Here is a 25,243-nt window from a genome sequence, read left to right as displayed (position 1 = left end):
TTGTCACCATTCTTGCTGTTTTTACCCTCATAACTCCTAATCATTCAGTCATAGATAGTCCAAACTATACTTTTGTGGACTCTTTACGATCAGACAAATAATGTGGTATAGTTTTCAAAATGATTTGAGCATTTTTAATTTTGACCCCTGTGTAATTCTTCAATTGACCCCTACCTGGCCGCCTATTGAAAATTCAAGTGGCCAGTAGGTTTTTTCAAAAGAGTAATGCCTAAGGAGTATTTGTGCAAACTTTGGTGCTTGTATCACCATTTGCATGATTGTTTCATTTATCTGCTGCACTACGTAACAATTTGTGGAAAAAGTGAAGCGCTGTGAATACTTTCCAGATGCACCGTATTAAAATGCACAAAGTGTCACAGATGTTTTATTCAGCTGCTGTATTTCATCCTCAATCATCATTTTAAAAAATACTCTGTTCAGGATGGACTCATTCGTACCCATTTAAAATACCTGTACTTATTATTTGCTTAATACTTTATTTTCTGTTAATAAACTATGTTGAATGTAAGATAACTTCATTTGATTAATTATTTATGCAGCTCTTTATCATCATCTCAGCCTGCTAAATCTATGGGAACCTGCACGTTTACACTTCAACATAGGAAGAATTCAGCTCTTTAGGTCTCTCTTTAAGGGGTTTAGATGAAAAAAAGCTGTTAAATTCATATTATAAAAGTTACTGGAAGCTAAATATTTTTGTGGCTTATTGATTTAGCATTATCACACTTAACTTTTCAGTTCACACATTCGCGGTTTAGGCTAGCTGCGCCCCCCACTAGATTACTCTACATACAGAACGATTTTGGTGTAATGTTTTGGAGACATCTTTGGGGGACAGGAGAGCTGATTAATTTGATTTTTTTGGGGGGGAGGGGTGACCTCTGTCTTCAAACCGTTCCACATTTTAGTCTTTAACTTTGTTAAATACTTTTTAGTTGTTCTACTGTGTGGTTTTCCCACAAATGTGATCCAGGAGGGCTCTGCAATCCACAGGAGGATTCTTTCTGAATCCAAACTATCCAGAATTCCACCATGTTGTGATTTGGCACTTGTGGTAAATCTGGATTAAAGTCCTCACATGAATGTAGACAGGTTAGAAGAGGAAACAGATTTTAGGAAGTCATCAGTTAACAGAGGTAATAATGACATTTGACGGTGCTGACAGAATAATGTGCTGTTTGAGTTTGAGGTGTTGTCAAACTATGATGGATTGAGTAAACTGATTAGTAACAGGTTAAAATAATTTGTCCAGTGTCAAATAATGCTTAATCCATTAGTCTCTCGTGGATTTGGAGCTCTGATGGATGGATGGATGACGTGACATTTCTACTGGCAACACAAAGAGCCACATTCAGCAGAACGATTTGTCCGGTTTCAAGACATATATATATGCAAGATGGGGGGAGCTGGATTTAAGCAGGATTCTTCAAGGCCTGACTGCAAATGTGGCTAGAATGTGGATAGCTTGAGGACCATGTCATACTTCCTCACTCACTACATCTGTTCATGTGCTGACAGTGTCCTCTCCGCTGTGTCGGCATTCAGGGCAACTGCAACATTAAGGACAACAAACAACTATCTTTCTCTGCGCCACCTTCTCACCAAGAGAATCTGCCAGGTGCGCTCTGACATCCAGATAAAAACACACAGTGTGACCTTGGCTAAATGAATACCCGCGTCACATGTTACTGCCTTGAGGACTGTCCTCTCTTCCTTGGTGCTAAATTGAAACCCCACATCAGAGCTTTGGCCAGTCAGAAACCCAGTCTGAAGCATCGCACAACCATAGGATATAAACACATAAAGCAAGTCCCTCATTTTTCCACTCGGGATCGCCACAGCAGATACAAGGTAAATCTGCATGTTGATTTGGCACAAGTTTTATGCCGGATGCCTTTTCTGACGCAACTCCACATTACATGGAGAAAGGTGGTAGAGGTGGGGTTTGAACCGGGAACCTTCTGCACTGAACCCAAGTGCACAAACCACTTGGCCACCACCCCCACATAGGATATAAAAACATAAGTATTGTAAAAGTAATTAACAAGTTCAGTACAAAACTATAAACAAACGTGTGACCACCAGGAAAGATCTCCATTGATGTTTGCTCAAAGTTTTGACCACACACAAAACTTTCTGACGGACTTACTGGACATCACTTGACAAGGAACCCATTTAATGAATTTGAAAAGGACTTGTACAGAACAAAAAAGGACATAAATGGATATCCAAATTTCATATACATTATTCATGCATTTCCTCAATCTGTCATTGTGTGACACTTTATGAACCTTCTTTGGTGACTGACAAACATTAAATGAACACGCCAGAGAAATTATTTAAAAGATATGAGTCAGCACATCAGTCCTTAGTCCACATCAGCTTGAATCAAGATTTCATTTGTAAAATTATGCCTTGTGTAGGTGTTTACACAGTTTGAGACAATTAGATACAGATACAGTTTAAATAATGTTAGGCCGGTGACAAACATAATGTCATCTACATAATGCATACAAACCATAGCCCACTTTGACAAATTGCCCACTTTTCCAATTACATTAAAACAAATGATATCTTGATGATGATTATCCAGCATCCTTCATCCTGCAGCTGGGAGCAGAGGGGTGGAGCCGAGCCACATTCCCAGCATGGAAGTAGCAGTGCAGACGGGTGACAGCCATATTTATTGTGTATTTTATGTTCAGTATTTCTTTCAGTATTGTCTGTCACTCCACATGTTAACGGCACACACACCCGAGCGCTGAATGCGTTTATTACCCAACACGCTTCACAGGTCTTTACTGGAGACTGGGCCTGTCTGATTAAATCACAGCCATTAGCATCATCAGGCTCCTGATGGTGCAGGGACAGCAGACATTTACAACACACACGAGACCTGTGTGCGCGCGTCCGGGGAATCAAAGCCAGGAGCCGAAGTGATAAATTAGCTGGTCAAATATACTACACACAGCTGTGTGGGAATAACAGTGTCAGAGTACAGACTCACATACAAAACAACGTGGAGAGCTACTGCATGATGTTAAACACACTCTTTTTCTGTCACGTGTGGTGAGACATTTCTGGAGGACACCTATTTAAACTGTTCTTAGAAGCAAATGTTAAATTCTAAAGGCAAAGTATAAAAACGATCAGCCTGAACGTTACATACAGGCTGACAGCCGTGTAAATGCCAACAGGCTAGAATTTTGTGGAATCATCGACACAGCAGATGTTTAAGTGATGAACGGGGGCCGCGTCTAACCATGCGGTGAGAGTACGCCAACAGTGTGAGCGTGTCTGACTTGGTTGATTGCGTGTCTGACTTGGTTGATTGCTTAAAACACCCATCACACTCAGCCATGTTTCTACCGTTTCTGCAAAAACCTGGGTGGATGCAACAAGAACTTGTTCAATATAGTAGGAAAACTGGAAATCAATAAGAACGGAGTATGATATCCATGGATGCGCAGGACAAGATATATAAAAAATGTGTACTGAGGACTTCGTCAAGCCAGGATGCAATAAAAACTTCATAAGGATAACAACTGCACCAATGTTTTAATGACACAATTAAACCTAGGAGTGGTGTAATTAGGGCTGTACGATATGGCCTAAAATTCATATCATGGTATAAATTGAATCCCTTCACCGTAGCGGTATATATCGCGATAAACTTAAGTGTAAAAATCATGTGTTTCTGAATGGGTCCCTTAGCAAAGGTAAATTGATCAAAATAAATAAATAAAAACAACAACAAAAAACAAAAATATAATGTCATTTTGATCTCAAAACTACAGGTACAATTTGCCGGATGGTACATCTAAGATGCAAGCCTAGATTTGATGTTTTGGTGAAAGAATTCAATTTATTTACCGGTACTGTTGGGTCATAGGATGAAGTTTCATCTCTTGAACACTAGATGGCACTCCCCCTACAAATACATGAAGGGCTTTCAGGACGGTTACTGGGGCTTTTCTTCATTTACAAAACGCAACACAAAACCACCAAAAATATAAAAAAAATGAAACGATTAATAAACATACTTAATTTCATCATATTTGAAGTCAGTCTGGGTAAATTGTCTCATCCTGGCTGATTTTGTCTTTTTTTTTTTTTTTGCTCTTAAAAAACTCCTTGTGTGATTAAATGTGGCACTTTCTCAAATATTTGATTCAAGACGTGACGGAGCGTCCGCCTTCCCCCAGTGTGTCCACTGAAATAAATAAATAACGGCTTTGCAAATATCAGTGACAGAACAGGCGTCTCACAAACTTATATGAACAGTAGTGAGAGTCACCTCAGCTCAGAACACCCCTCTCCGCCGCAGCAAACTGGCTCATACACACACAGCTGCTTCACAGAAAAACTCTGTGGGTGTTACCGCGATTCGTCGGTAGAGTCTAAATCTCTACCATCAGCCAAAATTATACCGTGTACCGATTAAACCGGCTATAATGTGCAGCCCTAGGTGTAATACTAGCGTAGCACGGACAGGCTCTCCCAGCAGTCTGTGGACTTCTGTGTGAAATGTGCCGGTCTCGGTCCATGGTGCTAAAACACAGAAAGAAAAAAGAAAAAAAAAAAACCCTCCCTCATCAGGGCCCGAGTGGAACTCATTTTCAGCCCTGGAGTTTCATGCCTGAGACTGATCCACTTTAGATCACAACCTCATATTATTATTAAAATCATATTATTATAACCTTACATGTTACATCTACACTAGTGCACTGTTCTGTAAAGCCTTGTAATTCAGTGCATTTTTCTAAAATATTTGCAATTCAGTGCAAGTAAGGCTTGCTTCACAATCGGTTGCTTCCCTGTGTTTGTGTGGGTTTCCTCTGGGTGCTCCAATTTCCTCCCACATTTAAAGACATGCAGGTTAGGTGAACTGGAAGCTTTATAATTGTCCAGGTCTCCCTTGCAAAAGAGATCTCAATTTCAATGGGACTAGCCTGGTTAAATAAAGGTTAAATTAAAAATAATAAAATAATTATTGCACTGTTCTCTGCAAGCTTGTTATTCACAGTATAAAACATAAATTTCTAATGATACATTATCTTTTTTTCATCTACATTAGAGTAGTTTCAAAGAAACATGGCCAACCCTAAAACATCAATAAACACCTGAACAGTGCACTGGTCTCTGCAACCTTGTTCATTACAGTATCATTGTCCAAAGATATGGGAATTTCTTTCTCAGTGCACGTAAGCATGAATGCGTCAAGTTTTTTCTTGGTCAAAGTGCTCCTGAGTCTGTTTTTTTTAAATGAATTTCACTGTTGAGAAACTTCTCTCACAGGCTACTTGTGTGATGGACACCGTTAATAGCAACTTAGATCATGAAAAGTCAAAAATAGAACCCCAGGATGCAAGCAGCGGAACACAACATTTATGTGCCCAAAACCAAAGTGATTTATTTTACTCACCAATTCCAATAGGTGACAACATCTACACGGTGAAAAAAAACAACAGAATCCAAAAATAGATCAACACGAGATGAATTAACACAGACTAAAAACCACACGGGAAAAAGACCACTAAATACTCACAGGGTAAATACCAGGCAAGCTACAAGGAATGGAGAGACGGAGGGAATCAAACAGAGCAACAAGAACTAGTGCGGGTTTAAATAGCATCTGATCAGTAACAGGTGCGAACACAAGAGGAAGCCCAAATGCAAGTGAGATTGAACACAACGTACGTAAAGCGACAGAAACCCGACTCCAGAATAAAAGAAAAAGCATAAATGCAACAATAACAATATAAATAAAACCGACATCATCCAAGTACAAATCTACAGAAACTAACGTGGAAAGAACCTCGTGTAAAATCAGAATCCTCACAGAAAATAACAGAAAATGTCACAATACCAGAAACTTATACCGGTGCACATGAACAACCATCACCTGGACCAGAAATAGACAGAGCAAAACAGGAGCCAAAATAAAACAAGATCACAAGAGCCAGAACACACGGACACAGAGAACAGAGGAACAAGTCCGAGCTGTCACACACCAGGAAGAGGCACACAGCTGACAGGACGAGACCACACACACACACACACACACACCCACACACACACACACCACACACCCACACACCCACACACACACACCACACACACACACACACACACACACACACACACACACACACACACACACACACACACACACACACACCAGCAGGAAGCCACCCACACAGCTGACAAAGGAACGTGACCATGAACATTAGACAGAGGAAAGGATACAGACAAAACCAAGACAGCACCAGCATCCAAGACAAAGAATTAAGGAGAACCACAAGGGGAACCAGGATTGGGGCCAACCCACATATAAACGCACCCACACCAACACACATACAACAGTTAACCACTTATGTGGCATCACATCATACTATTATTTACATTAAATAACATTGTTAGCCACAATGTCACACAATTCATTAACTTGATAATTAATTAACTTGAATGGTGGTTTGCAGGCAAAGTTTAACATTCTACCTTTACCGGTTCACTGTCCTCACTTGTTCATAAATCAAATCAATTTTATTTATATAGCACCAAATCACAACAAACAGTTGCCCCAAGGCGCTTTATATTGTAAGGCAAAGCCATACAATAATTACGGAAAAACTCCAACGGTCAAAACGACCCCCTGTGAGCAAGCACTTGGCGACAGTGGGAAGGAAACACTCCCTTTTAACAGGAAGAAACCTCCAGCAGAACCAGGCTCAGGGAGGGGCAGTCTTCTGCTGGGACTGGTTGGGGCTGAGGGAGAGAACCAGGAAAAAGACATGCTGTGGAGGGGAGCAGAGATCAATCACTAATGATTAAATGCAGAGTGGTGCATACAGAGCAAAAAGAGAAGGAAACACTCAGTGCATCATGGGAACCCCCCAGCAGTCTAAGTCTATAGCAGCATAACTAAGGGATGGTTCAGGGTCACCTGATCCAGCCCTAACTATAAGCTTTAGGAAAAAGGAAAGTTTTAAGCCTAATCTTAAAAGTAGAGAGGGTGTCTGTCTCCCTGATCCGAATTGGGAGCTGGTTCCAGAGGAGAGGAGCCTGAAAGCTGAAGGCTCTGCCTCCCATTCTACTCTTACAAACCCTAGGAACTACAAGTAAGCCTGCAGTCTGAGAGCGAAGTGCTCTATTGGGGTGATATGGTACTATGAGGTCCCTAAGATAAGATGGGACCTGATTATTCAAAACCTTATAAGTAAGAAGAAGAATTTTAAATTCTATTCTAGAATTAGAAGGAAGCCAATGAAGAGAGGCCAATATGGGTGAGATATGCTCTCCCCTTCTAGTCCCTGTCAGTACTCTAGCTGCAGCATTTTGAATTAACTGAAGGCTTTTCAGGGAACTTTTAGGACAACCTGATAATAATGAATTACAATAGTCCAGCCTAGAGGAAATAAATGCATGAATTAGTTTTTCAGCATCACTCTGAGACAAGACCTTTCTGATTTTAGAGATATTGCGCAAATGCAAACAAGCAGTCCTACATATTTGCTTAATATGCACATTGAAGGACATATCCTGATCAAAAATGACTCCAAGATTTCTCACAGTATTACTAGAGGTCAGGGTAATGCCATCCAGAGTAAGGATCTGGTTAGACACCATGTTTCTAAGATTTGTGGGGCCAAGTACAATAACTTCGGTTTTATCTGAGTTTAAAAGCAGGAAATTAGAGGTCATCCATGTCTTTATGTCTGTAAGACAATCCTGCAGTTTAGCTAATTGGTGTGTGTCCTCTGGCTTCATGGATAGATAAAGCTGGGTATCATCTGCGTAACAATGAAAATTTAAGCAATGCTGTCTAATAATACTGCCTAAGGGAAGCATGTATAAAGTGAATAAAATTGGTCCTAGCACAGAACCTTGTGGAACTCCATAATTAACCTTAGACTGTGAAGAAGATTCCCCATTTACATGAACACATTGTAATCTATTAGATAAATATGATTCAAACCACAGCAGCGCAGTGCCTTTAATACCTATGGCATGCTCTAATCTCTGTAATAAAATTTTATGGTCAACAGTATCAAAAGCAGCACTGAGGTCTAACAGAACAAGCACAGAGATGAGTCCACTGTCTGAGGCCATAAGAAGATCATTTGTAACCTTCACTAATGCTGTTTTTGTACTATGATGAATTCTAAACCCTGACTGAAACTCTTCAAATAGACCATTCCTCTGCAGATGATCAGTTAGCTGTTGTACAACTACCCTTTCAAGAATTTTTGAGAGAAAAGGAAGGTTGGAGATTGGCCTATAATTATACTCAACAAAAATATAAACGCAACACTTTTGGTTTTGCTCCCATTTTATATGAGATGAACTCAAAGATCTAAAACTTTTTCCACATACACAATATCACCATTTCCCTCAAATATTGTTCACAAACCAGTCGAAATCTGTGATAGTGAGCACTTCTCCTTTGCTGAGATAATCCATCCCACCTCACAGGTGTGCCATATCAAGATGCTGATTAGACACCATGATTAGTGCACAGGTGTGCCTTAGACTGCCCACAATAAAAGGCCACTCTGAAAGGTGCAGTTTTGTTTTATTGGGGGGGATACCAGTCAGTATCTGGTGTGACCACCATTTGCCTCATGCAGTGCAACACATCTCCTTCGCATCATCCGTGAAGAGAACACCTCTCCAACGTGCCAAATGCCAGCAAATGTGAGCATTTGCCCACTCAAGTCAGTTACGACGACGAACTGGAGTCAGGTCGAGACCCGGATGAGGACGACGAGCATGCAGATGAGCTTCCCTGAGACGGTTTCTGACAGTTTGTGCAGAAATTCTTTGGTTATGCAAACCGATTGTTTCAGCAGCTGTCCGAGTGGCTGGTCTCAGATGATCTTGGAGGTGAACATGCTGGATGTGGAGGTCCTGGGCTGGTGTGGTTACACGTGGTCAACGGTTGTGAGGCTGGTTGGATGTACTGCCAAATTCTCTGAAACGCCTTTGGAGACGGCTTATGGTAGAGAAATGAACATTCAATACACGAGCAACAGCTCTGGTTGACATTCCTGCTGTCAGCATGCCAATTGCACGCTCCCTCAAATCTTGCGACATCTGTGGCATCGTGCTGTGTGATAAAACTGCACCTTTCAGAGTGGCCTTTTATTGTGGGCAGTCTAAGGCACACCTGTGCACTACTCATGGTGTCTAATCAGCATCTTGATATGTCACACTTGTGAGGTGGGATGGATTATCTCAGCAAAGGAGAAGTGCTCACTATCACAGATTTAGACTGGTTTGTGAACAATATTTGAGGGAAATGGTGATATTGTGTATGTGGAAAAAGTTTTAGATCTTTGAGTTCATCTCATACAAAATGGGAGCAAAACCAAAAGTGTTGCGTTTATATTTTTGTTGAGTGTAGCTAAGATAGCTGGGTCAAGTGATGGCTTTTTAATTAATGGTTTAATTACTGCCACCTTAAAAGCCGGTGGTACATAGCCAACTAATAAAGACAGATTGATCATATTTAAGATTGAAGCATTAATTAATGGTAGGGCTTCCTTGAGCAGCCTGGAAGGAATGGGGTCTAATAGACATGTTGATGGTTTGGAGGAAGTAACTAATGAAAATAACTCGGACAGAACAATCCGAGAGAAAGAGTCTAACCAAATACCGGCATCACTGAAAGTAGCCAAAGAGAACGATATGTCTTTGTAATGGTTATGAGTAATTTTTTCTCTAATAGTTAAAATTTTATTAGCAAAGAAAGTCATGAAGTCATTACTAGTTAAAGTTAAAGGAATACTCGGCTCAATAGAGTCCTGACTCTTTGTCAGCCTGGCTACAGTGCTGAAAGGAAACCTGGGGTTGTTCTTATTTTCTTCAATTAGTGATGAGTAGTAAGATGTCCTAGCTTTACGGAGGGCTTTTTTATAGAGCAACAGATTCTTTTTCCAGGGTGAGTGAAGATCTTCTAAATTAGTGAGACGCCATTTCCTCTCCAACTTACGGGTTATCTGCTTTAAGTTGCGAGTTTGTGAGTTATACCACGGAGTCAGGCACTTCTGATTTAAGGCTCTCTTTTTCAGAGGCGCTACAGCATACAAAGTTGCCCTCAATGAGGATATAAAACTATTGACGAGATAATCTATCTCACTCACAGAGTTTAGGTAGCTACTCTGCCCTGTGTTGGTATATGGCATTGGAGAACATAAAGAAGGAATCATATCCTTAAACCTAGTTACAGCGCTTTCTGAAAGACTTCTACTGTAATGAAACTTATTCCCCACTGCTGGGTAGTCCATTAGAGTAAATGTAAATGTTATTAAGAAATGATCAGACAGAAGGGGGTTTTCAGGGAATACTGTTAAGTCTTCAATTTCCGTACCATAAGTCAGAACAAGATCTAAGGTATGATTAAAGTGGTGGGTGGACTCATTTACATTTTGAGCAAAGCCAATCGAGTCTAACAATAGATTAAATGCAGTGTTGAGGCTGTCATTCTCAGCATCTGTGTGGATGTTAAAATCGACCACTATAATTATCTTATCTGAGCTAAGCACTAAGTCAGACAAAAGGTCCGAAAATTCACAGAGAAACTCACAGTAACGACCAGGTGGATGATAGATAACAACAAATAAAACTGGTTTTTGGGACTTCCAATTTGGATGGACAAGACTAAGAATCAAGCTTTCAAATGAATTAAAGCTCTGTCTGGGTTTTTGATTAATTAATAAGCTGGAGTGGAAGGTTGCTGCTAATCCTCCGCCTCGGCCCGTGCTACGAGCGTTTGGCAGTTAGTGTGACTCGGGGGTGTTGACTCATTTAAACTAACATATTCATCCTGCTGTAACCAGGTTTCTGTAAGGCAGAATAAATCAATATGTTGATCAATTATTATATCATTTACTAACAGGGACTTAGAAGAGAGAGATCTAATGTTTAATAGACCACATTTAACTGTTTTAGTCTGTGGTGCAGTTGAAGGTGCTATATTATTTTTTCTTTTTGAATTTTTATGCTTAAATAGATTTTTGCTGGTTATTGGTGGTCTGGGAGCAGGCACCGTCTCTACAGGGATGGGGTAATGAGGGGATCGCAGGGGGAGAGAAGCTGCAGAGAGGTGTGTAAGACTACAACTCTGCTTCCTGGTCCCAACCCTGGATAGTCACGGTTTGGAGGATTTAAGAAAATTGGCCAGATTTCTAGAAATGAGAGCTGCTCCATCCAAAGTGGGATGGATGCCGTCTCTCCTAACAAGACCAGGTTTTCCCCAGAAGCTTTGCCAATTATCTATGAAGCCCACCTCATTTTTTGGACACCACTCAGACAGCCAGCAATTCAAGGAGAACATGCGGCTAAACATGTCACTCCCGGTCCGATTGGGGAGGGGCCCAGAGAAAACTACAGAGTCCGACATTGTTTTTGCAAAGTTACACACCGATTCAATGTTAATTTTAGTGACCTCCGATTGGCGTAACCGGGTGTCATTACTGCCGACGTGAATTACAATCTTACGCTTAGCCTTAGCCAGCAGTTTCAAATTTCCTTCAATGTCGCCTGCTCTGGCACCCGGAAGACAACTGACTATGGTTGCTGGTGTTGCTAACTTCACATTTCTCAAAACAGAGTCGCCAATAACCAGAGTTTGATCCTCGGCGGGTGTGTCGCCAAGTGGGAAAAACGGTTAGAAATGTGAACGGGTTGGCGGTGTACACGGGGCTTCTGTTTAGGACTACGCTTCCTCCTCACAGTCACCCAGTCTGCCTGGTTTCCCGGCTGCTCGGGATCTGCCGGAGGGGAACTAACGGCGGCTAAGCTACCTTGGTCCGCACCGACTACAGGGGCCTGGCTAGCTGTAGGATTTTCCAAGGTGCGGAGCCGAGTCTCCAATTCGCCCAGCCTGGCCTCCAAAGCTCCGAATAAGCTACACTTATTACAAGTACCATTCCTGCTAAAGGAGGCCGAGGAATAACTAAACATTTCACACCCAGAGCAGAAAAGTGCGGGAGAGACAGGAGAAGCCGCCATGCTACACCGGCTAAGAGCTAATAGCTATGCTAAGCTAGCGGATTCCTAAAAACACACAAAGGGAATAATGTGTAAATAATTTAGAGGTGATTCAGCAGAGGGAGTGCTTTAGTTAAGGCACGTGAAGATTATACTGTGAAACAAATCATTATCTAGTTAATTAGATCAATCTAACTGCGCAGATTAAACAGCTAACAGGTACAGCAAAACACCGCTGTGCTCCGGAACAGGAAGTGATACAATACCACAGTGAACACCATCCCTCGTGGCTCAAACATCAGACCAGCCCACCGGGAACTGTCTCGGTCCTCCTGATTACCCACTCTGTGCTTTTCCCTCACCTCCTCATCCAAATCAAGGTTCTCTTTAAAGCCTGCATCTGCATGCATGGAGTGGAATGTGTGTTTCATAGAGACAGGCATGTTTGGAATCAGAGCTGTTTTCTGACTGTAGTTTACTGTTGAACCTACATGTGGACACAAGAAAACTTGCAGAACAAATGAAAAAGCATAACACATGGTGCACTACTGATAAGGACAGGACAGATGCAATAAAAATGTGGTACATGCATTGTGTGATGTGACCGTTTGCAGTGAGATCATTGTAAGAACAAGTTGGACAGGGTACATGTCATCATGCACATGGTAAGAAATTAGTCTGAATGTGTTAGACGCAGTGAGAAGAGAGAGACATAATCAAGATAAAGTATGGACTTGAAAACGGTATATTTTTCAATTGTGACCAAGTCCCCACTGCCTTCACCTGACTTTTCAGGATGCAGTGTGGTCTTCATGGTCTTTGTTTGAGTGTGATGAGACTCCAAGACACATGGAGGGAGAAAATTTTCCTAACCTGGGGTTCATGACCAGACGCCTGAAGAAGTAAGTCCAGGTGATGTAGTCCATGGCATCCTGTTTGGAGGAGATGGTTCCTGCAGCAATTTCAGCATTCAGATGGTCAGACAGCACACTGAGGAGGCTAAAACAAACAAACAAACAAAAAACAAACACACAATCTCACACACAGTCACTCCAAGCAGAATAATGTTTCAGTCACCTCACAGCAGGGTCTCTATCATCTGTACACAGGTACAATTTTCAGCAGAAACTTACCATCCATGTGTTTTGAACAGAATCTGATTTATCTTTTGGATGTTTTGTAAATTAACTTTTAAAAACATTTAGAAGCAATTCAGAGATTCAAGTCTGGATAATGTTTAGAGTGTTCTTTTTAAAGATACAGCAGACAACAGAAGACAGTCTGTGGCAGAGAGGGCAAGACATGATGCAAAAACTGCAGTGAGCAGAGCACTTGCAGTTCTTCTTCTTCTCCAACATTTAACATTTTTGATGCTGCTGTTGTGTAAATGCCCCTCCTTCTTCTTCTGTACTGGATGTTTGCATTTTTCCATTTGGCACAAACTAGTAAAAACAAAATCTGAGTTGTGTTTTCAGGTCAAGCTCAACTTCACTGAGTTTCTGAGACCAGAGGTTACAAGTACAGCCTCTTTCAGTAACTGTTTACTTTGGGTTACAGACTGGCAGCTGATTCTGTCACGTGCCGGATGTGGCACCAGTACATACTCCCAGATCTGACCTAACCTGGGCACGCTTATCAGTGTAATGAATGGATGTAGATATTCTGAACACAAAGTTATCAAAGTGCTGCAGTGATTTTACAAATTATGATGGTCACTGTGACAACCCAGCAGTTTTTGCAGAATCTGTGAAGAAGTCTCTACTTCTATGAGCTTTCAGTGCTGAGTATTCATAAGGAATCTGAAGTCAAATTCAGTGTGTAAATTTTGGAGTGTTACGTGTTCCTGACAGTGACTACTGATCATAATCTGCTGAAAAAAGACAACAGATTAAACCAAAGTAGAACACACAGAGAAAAGCACTCACTAAGTATACCTCCACCAAGCTTGAACATGGACCAAAACAGCTCCTTGTTCCCGCCAAAGTTTGCAAATCATCTTGAAGACTCAACTAAACAAACCTAATCACTATCATTTTTACTAATTTGGACCAAACCAAATCAGTCAGTTATGAAAACTCCCTTCTTTTGTCTGAGCTGCAAGCTTTGTACCTCCTTTCATGGGCACAAAACTGTCAATAAACATTGTTTTCCTGATTGATTCTCCTTCACTGTAATGGAACACACATGCAGTATACACATACAGTTACATACGTATATGAAAGCTAGAGTGCACACTTCCTATATTGCTAACATAACGCTGCCGTGCCTACATGGGAGCAAGGCCACCCTTACCAAAAGAGGCCAAAAAGGACGCAAAGTAATTGGATGTGCAATACAGCATTTGTGTTGAGTGAACGTGGAGGCCAGAAAACCAGAGAAAAAACAAAAACAACAAAAAGATTACAAAAAATAAAAAATTAAAAATCCAAGATAGACACAGCCCTCTTTGGTAATGCCAGCACACGCCCAGGCATGAGTCAAGGAGTGTTATGTTCACCAACAGTTATTTGTTAACCAAACAAGCAAAAATTTAGCTAAAAACAACAACAAAAATGTAGTTTAATTTTACAAATGCAACACAGAGAAGCATCGTGTTTTAGCACAACATAAATTTTCAGAATTTCTAACATTTACTTTTACCTCAACTGTGTTTTAAAAACTGGTTTAAGTGGTGAAATATTGTGATTTTGCTGGAACTCTAACTGTATAAGAATGAGCAGTCACCTGGACTCGACGGGGAAAGGTTCATAGAGGAACTTCTTGTAGAAGTCTTTCTTGATGTCATGGACAAGGATGACTGCTTTACCCTGGTCATCAAACTGAGGCCGACCCGCTCGTCCCATCATCTGCAAAACATCTATACACAGCAGAGAGCACAAAAAGCTGTTAACCAAGAGGACACGCTCACTGTAGCTCTGCACATCAGACAGTGCTCATTACTGAGTCACAGACACCGCTCTCAGCTACGCTTCACACCTCAGATCCATTATCCCCAGCAGCTCAGCAATATGTGCCCGTGCACGCTTGTCGATTTACATCGATATGCATGCGTCTCAACTGACCTCGATTCATATATGCACCGATGTCGAATAACATTGATACACGGCCAAGAATGAATGCGCGTCGATTTAACTCGATACATGTCCCCGTCTGCTCATTGGTTTAAGTTGATACGCTTCCCCGTCTGTTACATAAGCTTTATTAATACAAGTCTATACATGTCCAGATCTGTTCGTAGGTTTACGTTGATACAGGTCCACGTCTGCTCATCGGTTTATGTAGATATGTGATGCACAGGAGTCGATTTACATCAATACACACCCACATGTCGATTTACGTCGATATGCATCCCCGTGTGCTCGTCGGTTTACATCAGTACACATCCCCATCCGTTCATAGGTTTATGTTGATACAGGTCCATGTATCAACAGACACAAGCCAATTTACGTCAATACATGTCCATGCATCTATACACGTCCACTCGTCGGTTTACATCGATACACACCCCCCATCTGCTCGTCGGGTTACATCGATACACATCTACTTGTCAGTTTATGTCGATTTATGTCGATACATGCCTGTGTGTCAATTTACGTCGATACATGTCCATGCATTGATTTACGTTGATACCTGCCTGCATCTTAATGTACATCGATACATGCCGACACTTCAATTTACGTGGATACACTCGCGAGCATCAATTTATGCGTATACACACTGGTGCGTTAATTTACGCCGATACATGCCCACGCGTTGATTTGTATCGATATGCATCCCGGTCTGCTCATCAGTTTATGTCAATACACATCAATACACATCCCCATCCGTTCGTAGGTTTATGTTGATACACGCCCACGCATGCTCATCAATTTACATTAATACATGTACATGCACGCTCACTTTACATTGATACACATCCCTATCCGCTCATCAGTTTACATTATACATAACCACGCACGCTCGACGGTTTATGGTGATACATGCTCTCACATGAGACGATTTGCGTCAATACACATTCAAGACAGCTCGTCACTAACTTTACGTTGATACATGTCCATGCATGCTCACTTTACATCTCAGGCAGCTCGGTGACTTAGTGCTTAGCACTGTTGCCTCACAGCAAGAAGGTCATGGGATTGTTTCCCACCTGTGGCCTTTCTGTGTGAAGTTTGCATGTTCTCCCTGTGTATGCATGGTTTCCCTCTGGGTGCTCCGGCTTCCTCCTACATCTAAAGACATGCAGGTTAGGTGAATTGGAAACTTTAAAAATTGTCCAGGTCTCCCTGGTAAAAGAGATCTCGAGCTCAATGGGACTAACCTGGTTAAAAAAAGGTTAAAGACATCGTTGACCATCAATGTACGCATGTTGGTTTACATCGATACATGTCCACACGCACACACGAGTTGATACACATCAATACATGTCCACATCTGCTTGTCAATTTACATCAATACACATCCATTCCATTCGTCAATTTCAGCCGGTACACATCCGCATCTCCTTGTCGATTTATGTCAATACACGTCCATGTCCACTCATCGATTTATATCAATACTCATGCCCATTCGTCTGCTGATTTACATCGACACACAGCCCCGTCCGCATGTCAGTTTACATTGATACATCTCCCAGTCCGCTTGCTGACTTAAATCGATACACATCTTCATCTGCTCATCAGTTTATGTCAATACACATCTATATCTGCTCATCTCAAGTGCTGCAGTGGTGGGACTTTTAAAATGGAACTATAAAGTTTAGTTTCTTTTCTTAAGAACACCCCAAGAAATGGCAATGCAATCAAGCACTAAGTTATTGTACCCCGACTGCCTGTCAGAGGACCCAGGGCCAAGCATCACCCCACCCCCTTTTTTTGAAGAAAGTTGGTTAAACGCCCACCTGAAATTAAAATAAATGCTTCCAAATTCCTAAATGTACAAAAGAAATATAAGAATACATAAACAGAAATAAACCTTCAATGCTTCATTGCTGCTGATACAAAATGATTTTAAGCTTCTGTCATCTAAGTTAGCATCAAAAGAACCTTTACTTTGTGATGTTCAAATGTTGGACAAATAAGACAAATATGAGTACCTGTAATAGGGTAGTCCACATAGCGCCTGGATTTCCCATCATAGTATTCAGTTCCCTTGATGACCACCAGGTGAGCAGGAAAGTTCACCCCCCAGGCCAGAGTACTGGTAGCGATTAAAACCTGGGAGAACAAACCAGGACTGACTGAATTACTGTAACACTGGACATGTGATTGTTGTCAGCAAAAAGAGAGACTGTGGCAGCAAAGATAAACAGGCTGCAACATGAAAAAATTACATCCTGCATGGTCATATGTATTTTGGACAGTAAACAGTTTTTTGCTATTTTGCTTCTACACACGATCACAGTGGAGCTGTAATAAAACAGAGTAAAAATGTTCCTGTAGGCTTTCAGCATTAATTCAAAGGGTTTAAAAAAACATTCCATTAACTTATTATTATAGGTTTCAGCTATTTTTAGACAGTTCCTCCATTTTCAGAGTCTAACTGGACACACAAAATATCAGGATTATTGTTAGTACAAGCTGTCACTTTCACAGCCAGTTTTCTTAAGCTAAATCAGGGAATGGACACTGCATATGGATGGCAGTAAGCCATCCAGTAGATGGCAGTGTTCATGGCAGTGTGAATGCCAATTGCCACACATTCGCTAAAACTGCTGAATCACTTAAACAGATTTTTCAGTTTTCAAATTGCTTTTTTTTTAACAAATGAAAAAAATGACATATTTACAAATACAGATTTATTTGTAAAAACAAACACACACATTACAGTAACTTGTGTGTTGGTTTTTACATATACCAACCAACCACTGATGACAGGAAACTAATTTTCGCATAATGCCTTTCGGCATGTGTGTCTGTAAATGCTAAAACCTTCAAAATTAGTGCATTAATTTAAAACTAAAACATATAGCTGATATTTTCACTTTGTAAAATGACAGAGGTGATGTTAGAGTTCAAGTGGAACTGTAAAAAGTGTTTTTCACTGCTCAAACCACAACACGGCGGGCTTATCAAGCCTGAAGGACAAATCGCCCGACTGTTTTCCTCCAGAGGAATGTCTTCTGGCCTTGGTGATCATTTGGCTGTTTCTTATCTCAACTCACAAAGACAATAAACTGTTTTCATAGGACTGAAGCATGCTCCACTCCCTCCCCCCACCATCAAACACCCCCCACTCCAGCTTCTGCTCACGTCACTCCTTCCCCCTTCTGCGGGGGCGGTGCAGTTTTAGCTGCTGCTGGTCCCCGTACCACTAAGTACCTCTCATAGCTGTCCGTCTGCTACAAAACATGTAACAGGCAGGCACTAAAATGTATGATTTCAGGCTTTACAAATGTTTTAACTGTTAAGATTTACTCACTATGCCCACAAAATACGTTATCAGTCTAAAAGTTATCAGAACTATATTTAGCATAGGTTAGCTGAAAACATGTCAAAATCCAACCCCTCGTCCGCACTGTGACACCTGCATAAGAGATCAAGTAGGGGATTGCCTGTTGGGGTGGAATGCAATGGGGACCATGTGTGCTCGGTGGCCGGTACGGCAACCATGAAGGCCCTACAGGAACACTGAACACGAGACAGCTAACGGGGCTCTGGTGAAACAAGAAGTCCTCAAGGGTGGATCAGGTGGAGGAGGTGATGGCTTGTACCTCAATGGCAATGAAGGCAGATGAAGGTTGCAGCAGGTCCTCAGAACCTGACAGTTGGTTTCCCCAACCATTGGACCAGGCTGAGGATCTGTCAAGGATCGTGCATTTGTTGGCATGCAATGACATTCCCATGCACATGCATCTCTAGATAGACTCTGGATGTAGATATCCAGTACAGGAATCGATCAAGGGACAATCTTCCTCATCAGCGAGGGACTGCCACAAATGCCACTACATGATGGTTTTGTAATGACATCTTTGACTGTTGATTAATGTACTCCATAAGTTAAGCAAGTGGAGACACTCAGATAAAAAATATTCCTATCAAGGTTGGTGAAAATCTGCTTACACATTTCACACAAGCATTTATAATATCCTGTTGCATCGCTGGTGTACAGGGCAACATTAAGATGCTGGCAAAACTGCAACCTCCGTGAGGGGGAGTTAGTCTGCTGTAGCTGGTGAGCTGTTGTTACCTGGATCTTGCAGTTGACAAAGAGCTCCTCCACAGTTTTTCTGTCTCGTTCATGCAGACCGGCATGATGCATTCCAATCCCAAAGGCCAAGGTTAGCTTTAGGTTGGAATCCCGAACTGTCGCAATGATATCTTCAATCTACAGAAAGAGTAGAGAACAAAGACACCTCAATTAACATCACATTACTATAGCAACTGACACAATGAAACAATGTCACCACAGACACCTTGAACAGGCGACCAGCCCTGCTCTTCAGTTAATCTTTTAAATCAGACAGATGCTCAACTAATTGGCCATTATTCAAAACATCATAATACCTTGATACATTACAACATCAACACAAGTATTTTTGCATGTTACATCCAAACTACAGATCTGCGAAAGAGCACAGAAAATGATATATTACCCTCCTCTCTGCCATACTGGTATTTGCATTTATGCTAGTGGTAGTAAGTTGTTTGTGAGAAACACCTCAATTAACAAAGTAGTCAAATTCTGTAAATGTAATTCGCTGAGTGCAGCGGTGAAACAAAAAGTTGTTTGTGTGCGTTCCATGCATACAGTTGTCCGACTGCTTTCCACCAGGAGAACGCACACAGGGTGAACACAGACTGCTGTGCATCACCCCACACAGACTCAGGTGTGTGAGGAGGTGGCGGCCACTCTGTTGCTTGCATTCTGTCAATTGCAATAAGTTAATGCTAGTTTCAAACGTGCTAAATTGCATGTTCTCTCGCACATTTATGAGCACTCCAGTGGACAAACCCCAAACTGTATATTCATGAAGGCAAATGCACTAAAATGACAGGGCGATCAATTTTGCACATTTGATAGATGTAAAACTCAGTTGGCTATGTTAGTAAATCAGCATACACATTTTTTTTTTTTTGAGAGCGCTATGGTGTTTGGTATGTTTTAACATACACAAACCTTTTGTGAATCAGGTCATGGTGTTCTTACCACAGTACACATTTTCACTGAAATCCACCAAGTGTTTAAGGAGGAGTTGCACTTATGTTTCCTGGACATATCGCCAGAAGGACAAACGGACAAGGTGATTGATTAATTAATTAAATCATTCATGAAAATGTCATGCAGTTTGGGAGACATGATTAAGTTAAACTGCATGTTGGTGACCAGGACAAGATGCCAAATGAACATACTGTAAATGATCCAGTGAAATCAGCTTCTATGGAACAGGACGATAGTTCAGCTCAGAAACCATGACGACATTACTGTCAGTCTGAGGCGGTGACCAGAGAGTAACAGCTTCAACAGTTGTGTATGTATATCTGTACATATCACACAGGTCAAACAGTCGTCACAGTGTTGTTGTTGTCTTTCAGCTGCTCCCGTTGTGTTTGTCAGTTTTACACCTGATGCCCTTCCTGATGCAAGAAGCAGTTTCTGTTTTACCTGGAGAAACAGGCACACACCACAGGTCCCCCATCCAGGTATTAACCAAGATCCATGGATCAGGCTTCCACATAGCAGGCTGGCTTGCTAAACAAGCGTCACAGTGTGAAAGACATAATTTCCATTTTCTTATACAAAGCTGTGTTTCATGTTTTATTCCGTTTTTAAAAATCTAATAGCCAAGTGGCCTCTGTGTGCGTGTATGCATGCGTGGGTATGGCTTCAATCATGGAGAAACTGGGCACAGCTGACATTTGCCGTTTGGCATGCTTATGTATTTTAGGTCAAGGATGAATCCCATGAAAACAGACAGTTGATAGGAATAATATTTTTTGGACAAATTAGCGATATTAGCTAACAATGTGAACAACGGACGTTGTGCTGCAATGCACCATGGAAGTTCGGGGTTTAAAATGTTGTTATTGTGGTTCATGTTAGTTTAACAGTGTGGTCAGTGTTCTGTATTTATTGTGTTTTGTAGTTCAGTTGGTTTAGTTAAGTGTCATATTGCCGTTACCATGAGTGAAAAGTGTAGTGCATTTGATGTCTTCTGCCACCATCTCTGTTTGTAGGTGGGTAAAAATAAAAGCAGCTTGCGGCAGAATGCAGAAAAGACAAAAAGCTCTGCGTGAGTCATAGTTCTCGCTAGTGTAGTGCCTGAAAAAACAATGTTGCAATTAAGCTGTTACATTACTTTCGAGGCTAGGTAGCAGGAAAATGATCATTTCTCTACATCAGAGGTCTTCAACTCATTCCAGAAAGGGCTGAGAGGGTGCAGGTTTTCTTTGCAACCACCCACTCCACCAGGTGATTTCACTGATTAACATCACTTTGAGCAGATGGAATCAGTTAGTCAGTGAAATCACGTGGTGGAGTGGGTGTTTGCAAAGAAAATCGGCAACCTCTCAACCATTTCTGTAATGAGTTGAAGACCTCTGCTCTACATTGATTGTGGGTCCACACTTTATTCATCAACCTTCGTCAAAGCCATTTAAAGATGTCAATCATAACTCACCTTTCTGCTGATTAAAGATGCTAACAGGACTCTTTTCTATTGTTGAGGGCAAGAAACAACAACCGTCCACTGTTTCACACAAGACAGGTTTTACTTGTTCCTCATGAACAGTGGCAGGGACTGCACCATTAACATCTCAGCTTCACCAGTTCGTAAACTGAAGCTACGGTCCCTCATGTAAAGGAATAATAATAATAATAATAATAATAGTAATAATATCCTCCGTGTTGTTGAGGGACATGATTGATTAAACATCATTCCTCCTAATGCTGCCACTCTCTGCAAAGTAAAACTGGAAAGAGTCAAAGATTCGACCTTCTGGAATCAATAACTTCAAAATGAATATCCGTTTTAAATCAAACATTTTAATACAGACAAAAACCTATAACTGACCAAAACCTTTTTTTTTCCCCAGAAGGATGATGTCCCCAGAAGGAGATTGATCTTGATGTGCAGCTGGCTGCGAGGCCGGAGCTCAGGGACTATCAAGAAATTACCACAACGAAAGGAAATGCTTTGATAAAAAGTCAATAACGTCACAGTTAAGATTTGTAGCGCCACCAAACTTACATCACACATCAATGAGCTCCTTCTGGTTGTACTAGCACTTAGATGAGAAGAAATGTACTATTATATAAGTTCAGGGATTTTTTTTTTTATTGTAAGAAATGTGAAAAAAATCTCAGCAACTTTTTATTTATAGCTTGCAGTGCAACCAAACATAACACACAAATGAACTCCCTTGTTTATTTTTCCCCACTTAGATGGGAAAAATAAACATTTCTATAATTTTGGGTAATTTTTTATTCCAATAAATTTGAATAAAGTCTCTTAAGTTTTTATTTATTGCTTGTAGTGCAACCAAACTCGCATCACACATCAATGAACTCCCTCTGGTTGTACTACAACACTTAGATGGGAAAAAAAAGTATTTATATAATTTTTAGGTTTTTTTTAATTCCAATAAATTTGAACAAAAATCTCTAACTTTTTATTTGTTGTAGTGCAACCAAACTCACGTCACACCCTCTGGTTGTACTTGTAGTTTGTTGTTTGTATTACAACATTTGGAAAGAGGTGTCATTTGATTTAAAATAGAGATTCACTTTATTATCCTAGTACTGGTAGCTCACTTTACAAGTGAAAACTCTCAATTTCTGTTCAAATTTGCTAACCATGTGAATAAGGTGATGTCTGTGCAAGACATAATGCCGAATCTGGCGAAACTGGCCTCAACCATTGCTGTAAATCCTATTTTAACAGAAGGTATTTTGAGAGTTTCATATATGATTTTTCTAAATTTACCCTGGTATTATATTGTACCTGTTGTTCATATACTATTGACTTGAAGACATTTAGATTGTAGACAACATGATTAGCATCTTGAAACAAACCTTTTAAATGCACTGAGTTGTAGTGCCTCAATACACATGCACTGTGATGAGACTGTCAGCCCAAGGCTGAGGTTTCAAGTAATTTATATTTTCAGACAGTGAAAGGAGCTTTTCCACTATGAAGAGGTCTGTTTCAGACTGAAAGAAGAAACCCTGGACATCTTCCTTATGATTTCAATTGAAGGAGATAAGGCAGAAACATTCAGCTTTGACTCAAATGGGCCAAGATGAATAAAAGAATTGGCATGACTGCCTGAGCATTCTTTAATCAAATCGATGATAGAAATGTACACGCAACTGTTTTAGTTTCAATAAATATTGTGAGGTCATGATTTGGGTGTTATTGTGAGCTTAAGTACCGGACTGTCCATTATTTTGGAAACATGGTATGTAAAAGGTAAAAATATCAAAGTCTGAGATCATTCCAGTGCTATTTGGTATATCTATATGGACAAAGAAGGCCCTTTATAAGTCCATAATACAAATGCTTCAGGAAGGTTGTGCCCACCTGGCCTCCCCACCGGGGCGCCGCATAAACGCCCCTGAACCCCCAGCTTCTGAAGGTGATTTTTTCATCCCATTACTCTGCTAAAAACTCCTGATGAGAACCCTGTGAGTGCGTGCATATGACTTTGATCACGGAGAAAATGGGGAGGGCTGACATTTTCCATTTGTTATGCGTATGTATTTTGGGTTAAGGATGAATGCATTTTTGGAGAAACTACAGATATTAGCTAACAACACAGTACATGGATATACTGTGATGTATACCATTACCATCCATGCTTAAAAGTTTTTTTTTTACTCAAAATACGAGGTCTGTCCATAAAGTATCATACCTTTTTATTTTTTTCAAAAACTATATGGATTTCATTCATATGTTTTTACGTCAGACATGCTTGAACCCTTGTGCGCATGCGCGAGTTTTTCCACGCCTGTCAGTGATGTCATTCGCCTGTGAGCACGCCTTGTGGAAGGAGTGAAATCTGCCGAAAATGATCCAGTGGTTTGTGCCGCGACGTCGCAGCTCGCAGCGCGGCGCACCGACCGTCTTTAAAGGGGTCCTTAAACCTGTAGTTAAAGTCCTTATTCTCTGTGAAGCCCGTAAAATTTTCACTGAAAGCCAGATAAATTTTTCGAATGGTTTCCAGGTGCCAGTCTCTAACAGCTTCTGAAAAAATTCTGATGGAAAAAAGTCCTTTTCATTCCGCCATTTCCAGACAATGAAAATCCGACGAGGGGGCGGGACCACTCCTTCCACAAGGCGTGCTCACAGGCGAATGATGTCACTGACAGGCGTGGAAAAACTCGCGCATGCGCACAAGGGTTCAAGCATGTCTGACGTAAAAACATATGAATGAAATCCATATAGTTTTTGAAAAAAATAAAAAGGTACGATACTTTATGGACAGACCTCGTATATTTTATTGAAATTACATGTACAAAACAGAAAAGAACAGGGCACACCATCATAATACAGAATATATTTGTCAAGCCAAAATAAAAGGTTGCCCGAACAAATCTATATCAACTGATTTTTTATATATATATATTTATATACAAACAGACACACAAACTAAACAAAAAATCAACCCCTACTCCAAATTCCAACCTATCACTTCCAGTACTGTACCATCCCTTCACCATAGGACCTGCCTAGTGTAATATCCTAAGTATCGTCCATCTCTACAAGTCAAGGCTACTAAAGAGCTGGAAATGTTCTCAAAAAAGGACCTCATATTTGATCAAAAGTATCCAGAGACTGTTTGAGCGAATACTTAATTTTTTCAAGTTTCAAACAAGACATTATATCTTGCAACCAGTGTAAGTGAGATGGGGGGGAGGCGTCTTTCCATCTGAGTAGGATTGCACGTCATGCTATGAATAAAGAGAAGGCGATAGAGTGTTTTTTAACCTTACTTAAATGTAGTTTGTCCTCAAGTACCCCAAAAATAGCTGCTAGGGGGTTAGGTTCCAGTTTGGTGTTGAATACATGATAATGTTTCAAATATTTCCTTCCAAAAATTACTCAAACTAATGCATGAAAAGAACATATGGCCAAGCGAGGCCTCTGCAAGATTACATCTGATACATAATGGGCTGACCGTCGGGTACATAGAAGCCAGCTTAGCCCTTGAAAAATGGGCCCGATGTACCACCTTAAACTGGATCAGCTGGTGCCGTGTACAAAGCGAGGATGAGCTAACCAGACCTAGAG

At 40.9% G+C, this 25,243-nt stretch overlaps 1 protein-coding gene across 1 annotated transcript in view; it reads right to left on the bottom strand.

Moving 5' to 3' along the window:
- ascc3 (activating signal cointegrator 1 complex subunit 3) overlaps positions 1 to 25,243 on the bottom strand; it is a 626,361-nt gene that overhangs the window by 80,009 nt on the left and 521,109 nt on the right. The window contains 4 exon segments of the mRNA XM_034173960.1: positions 12,889 to 13,014; positions 14,740 to 14,872; positions 17,108 to 17,228; positions 19,201 to 19,338. Coding sequence (XP_034029851.1) covers positions 12,889 to 13,014; positions 14,740 to 14,872; positions 17,108 to 17,228; positions 19,201 to 19,338 — 518 coding nt within the window.

This window comes from Thalassophryne amazonica, chromosome 7 (genome assembly GCF_902500255.1).
Source record: "Thalassophryne amazonica chromosome 7, fThaAma1.1, whole genome shotgun sequence".
NCBI lineage: Eukaryota > Metazoa > Chordata > Actinopteri > Batrachoidiformes > Batrachoididae > Thalassophryne > Thalassophryne amazonica.
Note: the sequence above shows the minus strand (reverse complement) of the source record. Positions and strands in the feature narration are given on the sequence as shown.